The 20174-nt window shown below is 45.3% G+C and overlaps 1 protein-coding gene across 1 annotated transcript in view; it reads left to right on the top strand.

The window, feature by feature from the left end:
* Positions 1-775: 775 nt before the first annotated feature.
* The window catches only part of LOC311223608 (uncharacterized protein), a gene marked incomplete at its 5' end in the record, with an annotated part of 122991 nt that continues 103592 nt past the window's right edge, over positions 776-20174 (top strand). The window contains 8 exons of the mRNA XM_084308383.1: positions 776-949; positions 1202-1372; positions 7439-7588; positions 7890-8039; positions 8202-8372; positions 11436-11585; positions 12675-12824; positions 19166-19315. Of these exons, the coding sequence (XP_084164509.1) occupies positions 776-949; positions 1202-1372; positions 7439-7588; positions 7890-8039; positions 8202-8372; positions 11436-11585; positions 12675-12824; positions 19166-19315 (1266 nt within the window). The remainder of the gene's footprint in view (positions 950-1201; positions 1373-7438; positions 7589-7889; positions 8040-8201; positions 8373-11435; positions 11586-12674; positions 12825-19165; positions 19316-20174) is intronic.

Consider the following 20174-nt stretch of genomic DNA (forward strand, 5'->3'; position numbering starts at 1 on the left):
GTGACCACACACCTGCTTATGAAGGTAAGCTGATGAGGGGTGTGGTCAGACTAATACTGGTATTAGAGGTACATTTGTGGTTTATTCAGTACGCGTGCACGTACGCGAGATAGTGCAGTAGCGATGCCAAGCTAAGCCACTAACGATACAGAACTGGGAACGAGGTTAACTTGCTTTTGAGAGTTGTACGGACATAGGACATAATACGTTGTTTTAAATTCAATTTCCCTCTTAGATTATAACCCCCATCTCTGCCCATGAAAGTTTTTTGTATGTTGCCAGGGACTATATTTTGTGTTACTTTAAACATGAATTGTGCAGTTTTGAATTTAACCAAATCTTAAAATTTCAGAGTTAGACTTTTAACAAATAAACAATTGGTATGATCTCTATAACCAGCATGATGTACAATCCTTATAGCTCTTTTTTGCAGTGTGCATATCTTTTGTAGGTTTTTTTATAAGTATTTCCCCAAACTTCAACACAATATGACAGGTAGGGTACAATGAATGTGCAATACAGAGTGTAGAGTGATTTCTGATTTAAGATGTATTTAGTTTTACCCAGAATTCCCAAGCTTCTCGCAATCTTTGAGCATAGATATTTTATGTGTGGTTTCCAGCAGATTGTGGTCTATTAAGAGTAAGACACCCAAAAACTTGATTTCATATACAGATATTGTTATTGACTTGCCTTTGAGTAGAAGTACAGTATTTCTCACCTGGTATAGGTCATATACCTGATAATGGTATCAGTATCAGTCCTATTAAGGATCATGTTCTACCATCTTGGTTGGCAGGTCCTGGAGCTGGTGGTGGCGGGGTGCCCCGGGGTGGATATGGAGCACCTCAGGGTGGAGCCGGACTGCCTCAGGGTGGATATGGAGCACCTCAGGGTGGAGCTGGAGGATATCCAAATGGTGCTGCTGCTGCCAAAGCTGCTAAATACGGTATAGAATAATCACATAGTCACTGTGTCAGCTTCATCCATCTTGGCATAACACCTTCTAGTTTTTATGATATGAAGTAGAGGTGTACCGATATCACTTCTTGCTGGCCAAATACAAATAAGAGTACTTTGTCTTGAGTAAAGTACCATGTTTTGAGTAGAGTACCGTAATGTTTTGAGTTGTTGTTTATACATGATACTGGTATTATTAACAGTCCTATTAAGGATTTTGTTCTACCATCTTGGTTGGCAGGTCCTGGAGCTGGTGGTGCCGGGGTGCCCCAGGGTGGATATGGAGTACCACAGGGTGGAGCTGGGGTGCCTCAGGGTGGAGCGGGAGTGCCTCAGGGTGGATATGGATCACCTCAGGGTGGAGCTGGAGGATATCCAAATGGTGCTACTGCTGCCAAAGCTGCTAAATACGGTACTTTGTCTTGAGTAGAGTACCGAAATTAGTTATTGATATTGTTGACAGAGTCAGCTGTGGAGTGACAATAATAGGTTCATGACGACAAGGTTTCTCTCTTTAGCCTTTGGCGTGGTTTATTCACATTGCACCCAACAGTACACGAGACCTTCTCCTTATGAGAGGCGACGGAGGAAGAGATCGAGGGGGAGGTAACAACTCCTTTTATACCTCTTACCTGGCGTCAGCTTCCATAGCTACGCCTATAGCGCCCTCTTGTGGAAACAGTTAGGCAGTTACGTGCAATCATACATAACACATAACTTCAACACTCCCACTTCTGGTTGTCTTGTATACTGTACAACTTTTTCAAAAACAATTTTCAAAGAAAATAATACAGTTCAGAACATCAAAAGAATATGGCAGTCAATATTACATAACAGGCAATATTTACACACCAAACATGACCTCTGCAAATCTTCTCAATTTCAGTTTGGAGACAGGCTTTGTCATAGCGTCTGCTACCATGTCGTCTGTAGGACAATAAACAAGTGTCATCCTTTCTTCCCTGATGACAGATCTGATGAAATTATATTTTATATCCACATGTTTACACCTCTGTCGGCACACAGGGTTTCTAGCAATTGCAATGGTTCCCTGGTTGTCTTCATAAACAACAGTTTTCTTATATACATAGGTATCCATACCTTCGAGCAGTTGTTCTAGATAAATACATTCCTGTATTGTCATAGCTAGAGCCATGTATTTGGCTTCACAAGTTGACAGTGCCACTGTGGGCTGTTTCTTTGTTTTCCACGAAACCAGTGAGCTGTTTGTGTTCAAACTCACACAATACCCTGTGGTACTTCTTCTGTCTGTGGCGTCTGCCGCCCAATCTGCATCACTGTAGGCTTTAACCCCTAAGCCCTCGCTGCTCTTTCTGAAACAAAGCTGTTTATCTGCTGTACCTTTGAGATAACGAAAAACATGTTTTGCTGTAATCCAGTGCTCCTCTGTGGGGTCAGCAAAATGCTGTGACAATTTACTCACTACAAAACATAGGTCAGGGCGAGTACATGTTGTCAAATAAATGAGGCTACCTACAGCTTCTCTGTAAATTTTTACATCTGTCAATTTCTGAGCATCCTCTTGGTAGTCTAGTTTTTGATCACATGGTGTTTCCCTTGTCCTACATTCTTGCATGTCAAAACGTTTCAAGATCTTCTCCACATATCTCTTCTGTGATATTTTTACACAACTGGCAGACTGTTTGAAGTCCATGCCTAGAAAATGCTTTAACCTGCCTAGGTCTTTCATTTTGAATCTGGTGGAGAGCATACTTTTCACCTGCTCTAGGTTTCTAGTGTTGTCCGCTGCGATGATCAAATCATCCACCCAAATTACAATTATCACTTTTCCTGAGTAAACACAGGGGTCTACTGGGTTCTGTAGGAAGTGATCTTCAATGAGACATGTATGAAGCATCTCGTTCCAATTTCGCCCAGACTGTTTCAGGCCGTAAATGGATTTTTCTAGCTTACACACTAGCTTCTCTCCTTTCTTCTCGTAACCTTCAGGTTGTTCCATATATATCTCCCTATCTATGGGTGCGTGCAGGTAGGCTGTCTTCACATCCATCTGGTGTAAAATCAAACTGTCCTCAGCTGCTTTCTGCATCACTACCCTTGGTCAGATTGGCTGTGGGGGAGAATGTTTCACCGTAGTCTATCCCCTCCCTCTGACTGTAACCTTTAGCTACAAACCTGGCTTTGTACTTGTCGTGGCCTTCAATACCCTCCTTGATTGAGTACACCCATTTTCCTCCCACTGTCTGTCTGCCCTCTGGTAACTTGGTTAGAGTAAAGGTGTGGTTGTCCTCTAGGGACCTCATCTCCTCATCCATTGCTCTCTCCCATTTTCTTGATTCAGGGGACACCATGGCCTCTTTAAAGGTCTGAGGTACTCCACTCACTACTCTGTAGCAGTAATCAATGCTAGTAAGTAGGGCTGTCTTAAATAATTCGAAGCTTCGAAGCTTGGTTCGATGGCACAAGCTTCGAACATAAAAAAAAATCGAAGTAAAAAAAAATTATAATAAAAATATAAAAAATAATTAATAATTATATATATATATATTTTTTTTTGTCTCCAAAATCTTGCGCCTCCATTCCAATGAAACGAAAGTAAGCGGCGCCTTCCCACCTCCATTCCAATGAAACGAAAGTAAGCCGCGCCTCGACTCCACCTCTCTACAACAAGCACGTGGAGATTATCTGTGTTGAAAACAACAAGGACATGTGCAGCAGACATGTCGACGAAGAAGCGAAGCAATGCCGTTTGTTATTTAAGACTATGTCGGACAGATTTGTGTTCATTGTGCTGTTTTTTTAAAGTGTCCCGACCCATATAAAAATATGTCTTAATAAAACGTGCTTAATTAAGTCGAATTCTGCCTTTGTCTCTATCAACTACATATAAATATTTATATAATTGTTTGCTTGATAGACGAAGGTTGCAACATAATTATGTAATGTCATGTCGTTGGCTGTGAGAGCAGCCCCACTGCACCCAGGCAGGGCAGCCAAGTGAAACCGTGTTGGCTGCGTCACAGTCACGAAAGGGGCTACTTAATTAATTAATCCAATCCACTTTATTTATAGAGCACATTTAAAAACAACAACGTTTACCAAAGTGCTGTACAAGTCCCACAACATAAGATAAAAAATAATATAATAATAATAATAATAATAATAATAATAATAATAATAATAATAATAATAATAATAATAATAATAATAATAATAATAATAATAATAATAATAATAATAATAATAATAATAATAATAATAATAATAATAATAATAATAATAATAATAATAATAATAATTATTATTATTATTATTATTATAATTATTATTATTATTATTATTATTATTAAAAAACAATTAAAATACTTTTTTTTTCGAAGCTTCGAATTAAAATCGAAGCTCGGCCCCGAAGCTTCGATTGCCAAAAAAAGCTTCGAAGGTCAGCCCTACTAGTAAGTGTACTGTCATCCTCGTCACTTTCTCTCTGGGCATAGTCTTTCAGATACTTTGGGGGTTTGTGTTCCCGTGAGGGATAGCTCCCACTGCATGAGGCACGTGACGTCACCCTCGGGTGCTCCTCGTCATCATCCTCTGGGGGTTGCTGACTGTCTGTCTGCATGACTGTGCTAAGTATACTAGGCTGAGGTGTCTCTGTTTCTTCACACCTTACTCTGGAGTCCAGCTCTGGCTCCTCTGTCTGTGTCTTGTTCTCACATGTTGTCTTTGTGACAAATTTGACTAGCCTGTGTTTTTGCACTTTCCCTTTACCGGGATAATATACTAGAAAAGCGGGGCTTCCTTTGTCGTGCCCTACAAAGGGTCCTTTTTCACATCTGGACTCGAGCTTTCCTCTGTCCTGCTGGTAAGCATAACACACTGATCCAAATTTCTGCATTCTAGCTAGATTACACTTTTTCCCTGACAGTGCTGTATACGAGGTGGTGCCTGTGTGCTTATTAAAACACCTGTTTCTTGTGTAAGCGGCTTCTTGTACCGCATAATGCCATAGACTCTTAGGTAACTTACCATCTATTAGCTTACACCTAGCCATTTCGAAAAGAGTACGTCCTTCCCTCTCTGCCACCCCGTTCTGGTGCGGGGAGTAAGGACATGACGTCTCGTGTCTTATCTTGTTCCTTCTCAACCGTGATTGGAACTCTCTATTTGTGAACTCGGTTCCGTTGTCGGACCTCAAGTATCTTATGTTGCCATAAGGGGCTACATCTGCAAGGAATTTCTCAGTGGCCTGGAGTGTGTCACTCTTTGCTTTGAGAAAGTAAACAAACACTGCCCCTGTACACACATCTGTAAAAAACTGTACATATTTAAAGCCACCTATGGACTCGTTGCTTACTGGACCGGCTAGATCTGTGTTAACTAGCTCAAGTGGTACCTTTACTTTTTCTGTGGGACTTCTGTTTCTCGATTGAGTGAACTTCCCCTTTATGCACACTTCACATTCTTTGTTCGGTCTATGCTTTTCACCGTTAATGTGCATGCCTTCTGTCACTGCTTGCAGTTTCAGTAAATCCTCGTAATTACAATGACCCATGATCTCATGCCATGTCTGAATATCGTGACTGACAGTCACATTACACACATCATTATTATTACACTTATCGTTATCATTACACTCTGTTTGTAGATAATACATTCTCTTGTACACCTCTATGTTAAATCGCATACCGTCAGGCTCTACAAGAACATCTTTACCTTCATTGAAGAACACTTTGGCACCGTTCGCAGTAGCAGATTTTACAGAGAATAGTTCTTGTGGGAATGAGGGTATGTAGAGAGCGTTCTTTAACGTCACTGTACACCGGCGCCCCTCACTGTCTATGAGGCATACCTGTGCGTCTCCTCTCCCTTGCGCCAACCCGAAAGTGCGCTTCCCGTCTGCCAGCTCCATGCTGTGTCTCTCCGGCTCGAAGGTGTTGTCAAAGTTCTTGAATCGGTTCCTGTCGTTGATGATGTGGGACGACGCATCTGTGTCCACGATCAGTCCCTTCCTTTGGACCTGCTGCTGCTGCGTTGGCTGGGTGACGTACGCTGTCTGCGCCCCAAAGATGAAGTCCTCTCATCCCGCTGCTCTCCGGGCGTCGTCTCGACTCGTCTCACGTCCACCATTGTCGCCATCTTGTCCACAGCCGCCATCTTGTCCATGCGCGTACCGAGCGCTCTGGTCGTGTTTCTTTCTACACACTTTGTCTGTGTGCCCTGTGCTCTTACAGAAGCTACACCAAACAGTCTTTGTGCAGTTATCTTTCCGGAGCCCTTTTTCTCCGCATCGCCAACACGCCAGCTCCGTCGGGGGTCTGGTCTTCTCTCTCTGTGCCGCCCGGGCCTTCAGCACCCTCTCTCCCGCCTCCGCGGCGACTGGGTGTGTGTCTTCTGAGGCCTCAAAGTTTCGCAACTTGGCCTTGAACTCCCCCAGCGACATGTCCGCTGAACCGTGTTTCACCAGTAGTGTGAACGGTTTGTACAGCTCCGGTAGTCCTCTCATAACCATCGCCATCATTAGGCCATCGCTCGGTGGTTCTCCTGCACTCTTAAGCGCCGTAATGATCTGCTCAGCCCTGATGACGTATTCGGTCACAGTCTTGATGTGCGCTTTCTTCAGCGCGGTCAGTGTTATGTAGAGGGATACGATTCAGGGTCTTCCTCTTCCGATATAATGTTCTCTCAACACTTTCAGGCTCTCTCTGCCTTTGTCCTTAGTGTCGCGGAATATCAACGCCAAGCTTGTGTCGTCTAGCAGTGGTGCTAACTTGCCGTATGCGTCGGCATTTTGCTTGGTGTCCAGGGCTCGCGCTTCCGCCGTTACTTCTCCCGTGGGGGCCATCAAGATGGTTTTCTTCAGCCCCACTCCATGCATACAGCACAACATTCGCTCTTCCCAGAGCTCATAGTCCTCTGCCCTTCCATTGAACGAGGGCCATTTGCTCCTTCCTTTGGTCGCCATCCTCTTTTGATAGTAGGCGTAGCTTTAGCTCCCGTTAGCCTAGCCTTAGCCACGCGGTGCTCCCGGTGCTAAACTGGCCTATACTTCAGCTAAACTTGCTACCCTTATTATTTCGCCCCTGCGTGATCTGGGCCCATAACCTGACACAGTCAGCTGTGGAGCGACAATAATAGGTTCATGACGACAAGGTTTCTCTCTTTAGCCTTTGGCGTGGTTTATTCACATTGCACCCAACAGTACACGAGACCTTCTCCTTATGAGAGGCAACGGAGGAAGAGATCGAGGGGGAGGTAACAACTCCTTTTATACCTCTTACCTGGCGTCAGCTTCCATAGCTACGCCTATAGCGCCCTCTTGTGGAAACAGTTAGGCAGTTACATGCAATCATACATAACACATAACTTCAACAGATATTGTTATTGACTTGCCTTTGAGTAGAAGTACAGTATTTCTCACCTGGTATAGGTCATATACCTGATAATGGTATCAGTATCAGTCCAATTAAGGATCATGTTCTACCATCTTGGTTGGCAGGTGTTGGAGCTGGTGGAGCCGGAGTTCCTCAGGGTGGATATGGAGCACCTCAGGGTGGAGCCGGAGTGCCGCAGGGTGGATATGGAGCACCTCAGGGTGGAGCTGGAGGATATCCAAATGGTGCTGCTGCTGCCAAAGCTGCTAAATACGGTATATAATAATCACATAGTCACTGTGTCTGACACATGTCTTGTCAGCTTCATCCATCTTGTCATAACACCTTCTAGTTTTTATCATATGAAGTAGAGGTGTACCGATATCACTTCTTGCTGACCAAATACAAATAAGAGTACTTTGTCTTGAGTAGAGTACCATAATGTTTTGAGTAGAGTACCGTAATGTTTTGAGTAGAGTACCGTAATGTTTTGACTGAGTAGCGGTCATGATATACCTGATACTGGTATTGGTATCAGTCCTATTAAGGATCATGTTCTACCATCTTGGTTGGCAGGTCCTGGAGCTGGTGGTGCCGGGGTGCCCCAGGGTGGATATGGAGTACCACAGGGTGGAGCCGGAGTGCCTCAGGGTGGATATGGAGCACCTCAGGGTGGAGCTGGAGGATATCCAAATGGTGCTGCTGCTGCCAAAGCTGCTAAATACGGTACTTTGTCTTGAGTAGAGTACCAACATGAGTTATTGATATTGTTATTGACTTGCCTTTGAGTAGAAGTACAGTCAATTTCACCTGGTATTGGTCATATACCTGATAATGGTATCAGTATCAGTCCTATTAAGGATCATGTTCTACCATCTTGGTTGGCAGGTGTTGGAGCTGGTGGTGGCGGGGTGCCCCGGGGTGGATATGGAGCACCTCAGGGTGGAGCTGGACTGCCTCAGGGTGGAGCCAGAGTGCCTCAGGGTGGAGCCGGAGCACCTCAGGGTGGAGCTGGAGGATATCCAAATGGTGCTGCTGCTGCCAAAGCTGCTAAATACGGTATATAATAATCACATAGTCACTGTGAAGGGCTCTACATGCTCGATCGACAACAACACAACAGCAACACAACATGGACAACGGAACAATGTTGCAAGCACTCTGCATTTATACTTCTGCAATGGCTATGCGCAGCCTAAACAACATTGTACCCCGTATGTAGCTAGTGTAACGGGGAAGCCCGTGGGTATGTCCACAGTCACGGAAACAGGTGTGTTGACGAGTGACTGTGGCAGTGCGGGCTGGTAAATTAAACTCACTTCCCCATTACAGGGTTAACAGACGCATAGGTACGGTAGTTAGGAGTGAATTCACTTCTTATTGCAGCGGCCTGTGTCGTCGTCCGCGGACGCGGGAGCCCCCTGTTCGACTCTTCCTCGGGACATTCTCATTTAACATCAAACACAACGCAGACCCAGTATGATCCGTCACAGTGGTGCCCAGTGACCCGGATGTCCTGAGGGGCGTGAGTTTAGGGAGGTGAGTGTAACGGGGAAGCCCGTGGGTATGTCCACAGTCACGGAAACAGGTGTGTTGACGAGTGACTGTGGCAGTGCGGGCTGGTAAATTAAACTCACTTCCCCATAACAGGGTTAACAGACGCATAGGTACGGTAGTTAGGAGTGAATTCACTTCTTAGTGCAGCGGCCTGTGTCGTCGCCCGCGGACGCGGGAGCCCCCTGTTCGACTCCCCCTCGGAACATTCTCATTTAACATCAAACACAACGCAGACCCAGTATGATCCGTCACACTAGGTTCCCTATGAAACATAACGTATTTCCCTTCTCAACTAACCCATTGATAACAACCCATATAATAGCCGTATAATAGCCGTGTTTATGTTTGTTTTTGCTCGTGTTCTTGTATATAGTGTTATATAGTTATATTTAGTTTGTTTCTTAGTTAAGTTAGTTCGTTAGTTTAGGTTAGTTTTAACATTAGTTTAGGTTAGTTTTAACGTTAGCTAACGTTAGATAAGTTAACGTTAGCTAGAAGCAGGGATGGACGCCGTTGTGCAAATGCAGCTACAAGCAATTGATGATGAGGAGGAAGAGCTGCTGATTTTAATCGGCAGGAGAGAGAGAGCGAGTCAAAGCCGCATATAATATAATAGCCCTGTGGTGCGGTCGTAGGCACGACAGCGCAGCTCGAACTCCCTGTTGTATTAAATTAATTGATTGATGTTTAACTTGTCCCTGTGTCCAGTCCTTTCGACTAGCCCCACCCGTTCATTGTAAACAATGATGCATGTAATTGTATTAACGTTACTGTGTGTTGTATAGCTACAGTATGTTAATACATTTTTAATGGCATTAACGTTAGTTGGGTATGTTCGCTAGTATGATAGTCCAGACAAACAAAGCTATTTAGTTAGCTTGCTAGCTATCATTGGTAATCAAAAGTTGTCTGTATTTAACGTTACCTCAGGATACCACTGTCATTGTATTTAGTTGGTTAGCTATTTAGCTAATGTTGATAGCATTGAATAGCATCAACGCTAGTTGGCTGGCTACAACGAATTCTCACAAGCTGACATCGTAAAATCTCAACACCAGCCATGGGGATACTGTTAGTGTTTACTAAATTATGGAGGCTTTTTAATCGTCAAGGTAAAAGAGAATTTGTCATGATCAACTGAAGGCGTATGTTATGGAACAGTAGGCCGGGATCATCCCTATGTTCCCCGGGTCCTATGTTCCCCGGGTCCTATGTTCCCAGATTGATTGATTAATAGATTGAACATTTTATAAATGTTTATTATTTTATTAATTATTAATGTCCGCCTTGTTTCGAACTGGTTAAGCTTAGGCCCTCTTTCGAAGTTGGTTAAGGTTAGAGTTTGGAATCAGGGCTGGTGGTCTAAAATTTTCAATCAATCAATCAAGCGGGGAACATAGGACCCGGGGAACATAGGACCCGGGGAACATAGACATGCTCCCAGTAGGCCTATGTGCTTGGCTACTTAGCTAGCTTATTTGGGTTTTCAGAGGCCCGCTATGTGTTTAGTTTAGTTTAGTTTAGTTTAGTTTATTTGACAATTATTAAAATACATTACATGTCATGCATCCTAAAATTATCAAGGATAGCACAAAAAAGTCACAGACTTATTTCCATTGTGGTCCTTGGTCTCAGCAGCACATGGTATTTACATAAACATGTATTACACATATTATCATCAGCCTACAGTATATTGCTAAAAATATAATTAAAAAGTTAACAGTTGAATGTGACGCTAATCTCTAGCTAGTATCGTATTGTGTATTTCATCACAGTAGCCTCCCAGTGTTTAATAAACACTTCTAGCCAGGACAGCATGATGTAGAAGGTCGGCTTGTTCTGACTTCCACCTGCAGCTCCATTCCATTCCATTCCTTGGTAGAATCAACCCGATCTCTTTCCATGAGTTCATGGTCATTTGACTGTCTTTGTAATCGCTACATGAGCAGTCATACAAGTGTTTGTATTTTCTCACTTCTTATGATAATCTTTCTTGTAATTGGTTCATGGTCAAAATTAAATGTAACAATCAAATTCAATGTAACTATCGATAATGTTAGCTAGCTATTTTTGGATCTCGAGGAACCAATATTATATGACAGCCCTGCCTCTATTCGCTAACCAACCAATCAATGCTGTGCAACATCCACGCAAACAGTTGTTGCTGTTGCTATTTAGATTTTTGTGATAGGTACGCAACACCCTCTGCAACCCACTAATATTCTGATATATATTTTTCATGTAAAATAAATTAAAAAAATTAAAAACGAAATCTTTAAATAGAAAATAATAATAAAGCGGAGGTTCGAACTCATTAATTAAGATACGAACGCCAACGTAACAAACAAAGGTCCGAACGTTCAAACGTTTGGGCTCAGCCCTAAAGTAGAGGTGTACCGATATCAGTTCTTGCTGGCCAAATACAAATAAGAATACTTTGTCTTGAGTAAAGTACCATAATGTTTTGAGTAGAGTACCGTAATGTATTGAGTAGAGATCATATACCTGATACTGGTATTGTTAACAGTCCTATTAAGGATTTTGTTCTACCATCTTGGTTGGCAGGTCCTGGAGCTGGTGGTGGCGGGGTGCCCCAGGGTGGATATGGAGCACCTCAGGGTGGAGCCGGAGTGCCTCAGGGTGGATATGGAGCACCTCAGGGTGGAGCTGGAGGATATCCAAATGGTGCTGCTGCTGCCAAAGCTGCTAAATACGGTATAGAATAATCACATAGTCACTGTGTCTGACACATGTCTGGTCAGCTTCATCCATCTTGTCATAACACCTTCTAGTTTTTATCATATGAAGTAGAGCTGTCCCCAAGCCTGTTTTTGGGATTCGAACATTCAACAGGGTTTTTCGAACGGATGTTCGAACCATTGTTTTTAATCATGCAAAAAATGTGCTCCTAAATACTTTTTCTCTGGTTCAGTACTGTAGAGTCTTAGCGCACATTTACGCATATAACGTAGCGCATATGCGCACATTGCTGCGGTTAAGAGTACTGACTACGTACTGGTCACGGGAGGCTTCAATAATGTTTGGATGATAATCCATTTTGTGAATACATTTGTTGAAACAACATCTTTGTTGGCCGACGGCTCCTGCTATCTTAACATTAGCAAGCTATAGGGAGCTATGCGCTCTGCATAGCTTAATTAACGTACATAACATAACTTACCTGTGTAAAGTTAAGTAACTTGTGTTCCGCTGGGAAAGCATCAGCATCAGCATCAAGATGGATGAAGCATACACTTGGTTTAATCTAAACGTCCATTCGGAAACATTGTATTATGAAATAAGACGGGTGAGTGTGAGTCACTAAACTCTTGTTTTTGCATGATTGATTAATTTCCTGATATGACGGGAACCCCTCCTCATCTCACTAGATTATGTTGTTGTGACCCGTGTTCACGTGTGACTTTCAAATTATTGTAAACACAACATACTGTGATATTCTGATAAATCACATTCTGATATATATTTTTCATGTAAAATAAATGTAAAAAATTTAAACAGAAATTTAAAAATAAAAAAGCGGAGGTTCAAACGCATTAATTAAGATTCGAATGCCAACGTAAGGAACGAAGGTCCGAACGTTCGAACGTTTGGGCTCAGCCCTAAAGTAGAGGTGTACCGATATCAGTTCTTGCTGGCCAAATACAAATAAGAGTACTTTGTCTTGAGTAAAGTACCATAATGTTTTGAGTAAGTACCGTAAGGTTTTGAGTAGAGGTCATATACCTGATACTGGTATTGTTAACAGTCCTATTAAGGATTTTGTTCTACCATCTTGGTTGGCAGGTCCTGGAGCTGGTGGTGGCGGGGTGCCCCAGGGTGGATATGGAGCACCTCAGGGTGGAGCCGGAGTGCCTCAGGGTGGATATGGAGCACCTCAGGGTGGAGCTGGAGGATATCCAAATGGTGCTGCTGCTGCCAAAGCTGCTAAATACGGTATAGAATAATCACATAGTCACTGTGTCTGACACATGTCTGGTCAGCTTCATCCATCTTGTCATAACACCTTCTAGTTTTTATCATATGAAGTAGAGTAGAGCTGTCCCCAAGCCTGTTTTTGGGATTTGAACATTCAACAGGGTTTTGCGAACGGATGTTCGAACCATCGTTTTTAATCATGCAAAAATGTGCTCCAAAATACTTTTTCTCTGGTTCAGTACTGTAGAGTCTTAGTGCACATTTACGCATATAACGTAGCGCATATGCGCACATTGCTGCGGTTAAGAGTACTGACTACGTACTGGTCACGGGAGGCTTCAATAATGTTTGGATGATAATCCATTTTGTGAACACATTTGTTGAAACAACATCTTTGTTGGCCGACGGCTCCTGCTATCTTAACGTTAGCAAGCTATAGGGAGCTATGCGCTCTGCATAGCTTAATTAACGTACATAACATAACTTACCTGTGTAAATAAGTAACGTTAGGTTATGACTATAACCAAGTTCTGTTAGTATAGCGACGCTCGGCGTCACTCTCTGCACTGTCCTCGCACACGTGCACACGCACTGAATAAAGACCACAATGTACCTTTAATCCCAATATTTGTCTGACCACACCCCTATCAGCTTACCCATATAAGCAGGGGTGGGGCCACCCACTCGCCTCCTTCCCAAGCTTTCACCACAAGGCGAGATCAAGGGCTGCAGCGGCGTCGGACGCCGAGCGTCGCTATACTAACAGAACTTGGTTATAGTCATAACCTAACGTTCTGTATCGTATTAGCTCTCGCTCTGCGTCACTCTCTGCACAAGGGAGGCCGAGCGAGAGCCATCGGCCGACAAATACACCCCGCTGAAAGCCCCCCACAACCATCAGAACAGGGAGGGCCGAGCCCCCCCGACCCACCCTAATGGAGGGCACCCCCCCTATTGGGGGCTTCACGGGAGCGCGACGGACCCGACCGTGAGAAGAGGCACTCAAGCAACTCAACGCACAGGGTGAGCAGACCGTGGCTTGACCCCACGACTACACACACGCACAACCCGCATGCCACCCGGGAACGAACGGAGGAAACAACCTCGTTACTGCCCCCAGAATCACGGGGTCAAGGGCAACCCAACCCTGTGGCAAGGCCGTAGCAGCGGAGCGCGAAGGAAGACCCAGACCCACCAAAGGGACTGGACCCCCTGGAATGGGGGCCCGGAGAAGTCCATGATGCCAGCATCAAGACCCCACCAGGTGGGCACTTAGTGACCCCGCCCCCCACATCGCCAGCGTATTCGGACAAAGGCCCCTCAGCCGAGCGGGCCCTGTCCCCCCAATAGTACACCGCCTGGCACACTGACCCTGCAGAACAGGCAGTCAGCATGGCCGTAAGCACACAAAAGGTTAACCAACGGAAGCAGGCAGCGCACCGGGGAAAAACCAGGCAACAGGCTGTTAACCCTAGCCTGGAGACTGCGGACGAGACAGGCGCCAGAGGAGACAGCTGAACACAGCCGCCCCGGCGGAAGGGGCGTATGCTGGCGTTGTTGCATGACCAAGCCTCCATTTAAAAAAAACCCACCCAGAGGGGTTGAGGCAGAGAAGGCTGACACGATTGGCAGACATCATGAACGTGCAGGGGCACCCTCAACCAGTGAACCCGGGAGTTGACACTGCTCCAACACACCAGGGAATCAACCACCTTGGTGTTACCCAATGCGGCGGTTGTTCCTATAACCCCTCAAGAAAAAACTCCAAAACACACCTGCGAGTATACACCGGCTATACCGCAGTACAAGTGTTTCAGTTTTCAAAAAGGGTTAACCCAGGCCTACGGGTCAACGAAACATTACTTCGGACCGGGCCTGGCGATACGGGAAGCACAGGGTCACCAGAGGAGGTCAAAGACCACCCCAACAGGCCCTTCTTCGCCATGCATGAGAGAAGAGCGAAAAAGAATGGAGAACCAGCCCCAAGCACACCGTACTAGGTATTCCCAGGCGGTCTCCCAACCAAGTACTAACCAGGACCAACCTGTGTAGCGGCCGAGATCCGACGAGATCGAGCGTGTACAGGTTGTCATGGCCGTAAGCCATTACGACAGTGCTGAGTAAAAAATTTACCCAACCAGGGTCTCCATAGCGCTTAACCCTGTGACACCCGGACCGACCTGGCATTTTCCCCCCTGAAAAAAGCCCAAGTCCCTCAGGGTACCAGAACAGCAGATCTGCATCCCCGGCGGACAGCGGGTTCAACTGATCCGGACCAGCTTGACCAGAACCAGTCCCGTGCCCTAACCACGCCGACATGCCTTCTCCAGGAGAAATGGCAGATATGCGTGTTGATCTTAACATGAAAAGAAGGCGCCACCCAGACGTTCGGGCGAACCGCGCCCAGTGGCCCACCCCCAGGGCGTGAGACCCCTCTACATATGTTCAGATCCATTCCGTCATCATCCCCCAGACATGAACGAGAATCCGTCGATAACCAACCCAGGTCGTGGGATGTGGTCGTCGGAAGAGGAAAAACCTCCATCCCAGTTGCTTTATAAAAACGCCGTTTTAACCTCAAGCAACCAAGGCGTGCCAGTCAGTTGCCTGTTTACAGCGAGCTAGCACTATACGTGCGTCGGGACACACCCACATCAATGAACAGGCTATTTAGACCTGTCATTGAATCCCCAAGGCGCCCAGGGGAACGCCAAGAGGGGTGTGACACTTCCTAACTCCAACTCTTTTTTAATAGAAAAGAAGGAAGCACCAACAGTATGTATCCCAGTCTACGCAGCCGGGGGTAAAAATCGTTCACATTTTTACATCCCACCACCCTCCCATAGGAAGGAGACGGGAATCCCCAGAGAGACTTCCCACACGAGCTGTACAGATTGAAAAGAATATATTGCACCTTGAGCCATGTAAAAAATTGGTTTTAGGGCTCTCCGGGGAAGAGGCACTGAACCCATACACACTCAATAATCGAATTGAATCGAATACATACACAATAGAATAGGACACCTTCTAGAGGGTCCACTCACCTTGACAATCTGAGGAGGAGGCTCTGTACTCTGAAGGAGGCTCCCTCACATGGAAGGAGTATTCCAGGCCGTGGGACCAGGAAACTCCCCCCCCCCCCCCCTCACCCCGTAACGTGCCGAACCGCAACGTGACAGGAACCTTGAAGGACAGGGGGTGTACCCCTGACGAACAGAAAAAAGGGGGAGAGGAAAGGTTACCAGTTCACCCCTTTACGACCCCACACCCATGATACGATGTAATGACAAAAAGAGAGTATGACACAGTCATAGTCAGCTCTATGAAGCGTTTGACAGCTTCACACAGCGCATGAGCTAACCTGCTATCTGATTTTTACTAAGGAAAAAACACAGAATAGAGAGGGCTCTCTAAGAGCCCCGGTCCAAACTTACACATGTGCTTCTGTGGCCAGTCCAACCCAGTTGTAGGTCACATGACACACACAACCCATCATCACCTACAAAAAATGGCAAAAACACTCTACAGAGGAACGCCGTTTTTCATAATGAGAGAATACATAATTCTCGATTAGTATCGGCCACAGGCCTTGCTAAGCACACACGAAAGCGACCAACAATCTTTTCTTTTAGGAAAATAAAGGTTCTCCAGCTGATTTAGCACAACCTCAGCAATCAAGCTAAGGGTTACATCGTATCCCTACCACACATTGACACAATGTAGTGCAACAACATGTCCACTCTGATAGGAGGATGAAGAAGTCCCCAGGGAACCGGGGGGAAAAACACAATCCTCCTACTTTACCCTTAATACGGCCAGTTAAAACAGGAAAACCTGTTAATATGTGAACACACTGTTTATATGTGCTTCTCTCTTAAAATTCAATCTATTATTATTATTATTATTATTATTATTATTATTATTATTATTGTCATTACAGGCTGAGAAAAGAACCATTCTTTACTCATTTGTCACTAAGCATAGCTTGATACTTTAGTTAACCCCCTTAGTTGTGAGCACACGGTACATATAAACACACATGATGTTTCTCACACAACAACCAGATCATTTTCACATCTGTAACAACAACCCGATTTGCACGGAGAAGCTAATTACCAGTGACAAGACAATTCACACAAAACTTGCGTCGTATCCTAAATGTATTGCAGCAACACACGTTTTTGGAAAACATCGTTATTTACAAAACATGTAGAAGGTAAAGCCAGAAGACATGTATAAGGTCTGGCCAAACCTTGTCCTACCCGGAGCGTAGATCAACGAAGTGCAGTCTCAAGACACCGTAGAAAACACAGCCATCCTGTGTTGTTCGATCTGGGCAGCGTCGCCGCTCCAACCCGTCGCTACGGTCCCCTTTGTTGACGCAGGCTTTGCCGTCCTGGCCCAGGGCAGGTTCGACGAACATCCTCTGTCAAAGATGACGTCGTAGTCAAGAGTGTTTAAAACATGTTATAATCAAAGCACGTTCAACAGAGTAGCATTAAGCTAACGGCCGCTCCAACCGTTGGTCGCTACTGCCCCTGCCCGCGAGACGCCGAGCGAACGGCGCACGCGACCAGAGGGGAGCTCGCGGCGGCGCGCGAGGAGCCGGAGCTACCCCGCGCTGGGCCTTGGCCGATAGCAGCAAGCTAACGTTTCCTAGTGATGACAGCAGGCTAGCGCCGCAGCTAACAGCTGACTGGCTAACAGTAGGCCCAACCTATGTAGGCCATGCAGTGATCACAGCAGGCTAACGCGCAGCTAACAGCTGACTGGCTAACCGTAAGCTAAGCAGCTATCACCTGAACTTGTACACAATGATATAACACTCACCCAGACAGGCCGCCGTTCTGAAACCCTCCTCACTTTTTAAGAGAAAAGAGAAACAAGATGTCAACACAGCTTTACAACGGTGATTTTACCAACACCCGACGGAGCCAGCACAATACCCAAACTGGCCTGTGTAGCTGACTTGAACATAGATCTTCCGCTATCGAACATCTATGCCCATATCTCCTCGTGAAGGAATACTCTCATTTGGATATGAAAGAAGGGGCTACACGGTGACAGAGAGATATCCACTCGTCCAGAAAACACAGGGATCACCAGTGTTAATGGTCGCGGCCCACTAGTTAAAACTATAATGGGCTTCAGACCAAGGTCTTCTGTCGCCTAAGAGGCTGAACAAAGGACCCTAGCCTGGGGCCGGTTTTCATAAACATTGTCAATTAGCCCCCATAGCACTAACAGACAAGTGGAGCCTGCCAGCAAACATAACTCACCAAACCAGGAACCCACCACTTCTCACAACAGCGGCGCGTCCTACAGCCCAGCTGTGCCTTTACCGCAACCAGCACACAGCAAGGACTGCAGTTGGAAAAGCATGTAGCGGCGCAAACTCCCAATACAAAAACCGGTGGAGGATTTTTAGAATGATCATCATCTTCCAGACACTCCAGTACGAAGACAATATCGCCGTATTTTCTCGAAAATAGTGAGAGAGAAAATAAAGATATGATGTCAACGTATCCTTGCTTTCCAACTCTTCTCCTACCATCACATCACTTCAAGTGTGGGGATCTACCGAGGCACTTCCTTGTGGTGAAAGCGAGAAGGAGGCGAGTGGGTGGCCCCACCCCTGCTTATATGGGTAAGCTGATAGGGGTGTGGTCAGACAAATATTGGGATTAAAGGTACATTGTGGTCTTTATTCAGTGCGTGTGCACGTGTGCGAGGACAGTGCAGAGAGTGACGCCGAGCGAGAGCTAATACGATACAGAACTTGTGTTCCGCTGGGAAAGCATCAGCATCAAGATGGATGAAGCATACACTTGGTTTAATCTAAACATCCATTCGGAAACATTGTATTATGAAATAAGACGGGTGAGTGTGAGTCACTAAACTCTTGTTTTTGCATGATTGATTAATTTCCTGATATGACGGGAACCCCTCCTCATCTCACTAGATTATGTTGTTGTGACCCATGTTCACGTGTGACTTTCAAATTATTGTAAACACAACATAGTGTGATATTCTGGTAAATCACATTCTGATACATATTTTTCATGTAAAATAAACGTAAAAATGTTAAACGAAATAAATAAAAAAGTGGAGGTTCAAACTCATTAATTAAGATTTGAATGCCAACGTAACGGTCCGAACGTTCTAACGTTTGGGCTCAGCCCTAAAGTAGAGGTGTACCGATATCAGTTCTTGCTGGCCAAATACAAATAAGAGTACTTTGTCTTGAGTAAAGTACCATAATGTTTTGAGTAGAGTACCGTAAGGTTTTGAGTAGAGGTCATATACTGGTATTGTTAACAGTCCTATTAAGGATTTTGTTCTACCATCTTGGTTGGCAGGTCCTGGAGCTGGTGGTGGCGGGGTGCCCCAGGGTGGTTATGGAGCACCTCAGGGTGGAGCCGGAGTGCCTCAGGGTGGATATGGAGCACCTCAGGGTGGAGCTGGAGGATATCCAAATGGTGCTGCTGCTGCCAAAGCTGCTAAATACGGTATAGAATAATCACATAGTCAGTATGTCTGACATATGTCTGGTCAGCTTCATCCATCTTGTCATAACACCTTCTAGTTTTTATCATATGAAGTAGAGTAGAGCTGTCCCCAAGCCTGTATTTTGGATTCTAACATTCACCAGGGTTTTTCGAACGGATGTTCGAACCATCGTTTTTAATCATGCAAAAAATGTCCTCCTAAATTATTTTTCTCTGGTTCAGTACTGTAGAGTCTTAGCGCACATTTACGCATATAACGTAGCGCATATGCGCACATTGCTGCGGTTAAGAGCAGTGTTGCAGTGCTGGTATAACTCGGTATAACGGCGTTATACCTCGTTCACTGAGGCTGAAGTACGCGCAATCGCGCACGGAAATGTTCCCGCGTGTACGCGCAGTCACGCACACAAAAATCCGCTGTTCCCATTCGTTGTAACTAAGTACCGGTTCGGCCCGGGCCGCGGGCACCGTTTTTACATAACAAAAGCACAGGTAGAGTAGGCTGACCAAACGTCCTCTTTTGCCCGGACATGCAGGGTGCGATCCACGAGGGGAGCCCGGACCGCTATAGCTCCCCTAGATCAGACATCAGCTCCCCTGCAAACTTGATTTGCGATTTTTTGGGGGGTCTCTAAATTACTATTATATATTATTCACTGACAGTGAAGCTGACAGAGCAGCAGGAGGCGGGAATCGGATCATCTACAGGCGCAATTACACCTGCGGCTGGTGCTGCTCCGGTGGCCGTGGGGACTATTATTAGTTAAATATAAATCATTGTTTTGAGATTCACGTCACTCACAGTGGTGACTGTGGTGGGCGTCAGCGTCACTGCAGGCAGCCAATGTATCGATTCGTC

The sequence above is a fragment of the Notolepis coatsorum genome, assembly GCF_963971535.1.
Source record: "Notolepis coatsorum genome assembly, chromosome: 1".
NCBI lineage: Eukaryota > Metazoa > Chordata > Actinopteri > Aulopiformes > Paralepididae > Notolepis > Notolepis coatsorum.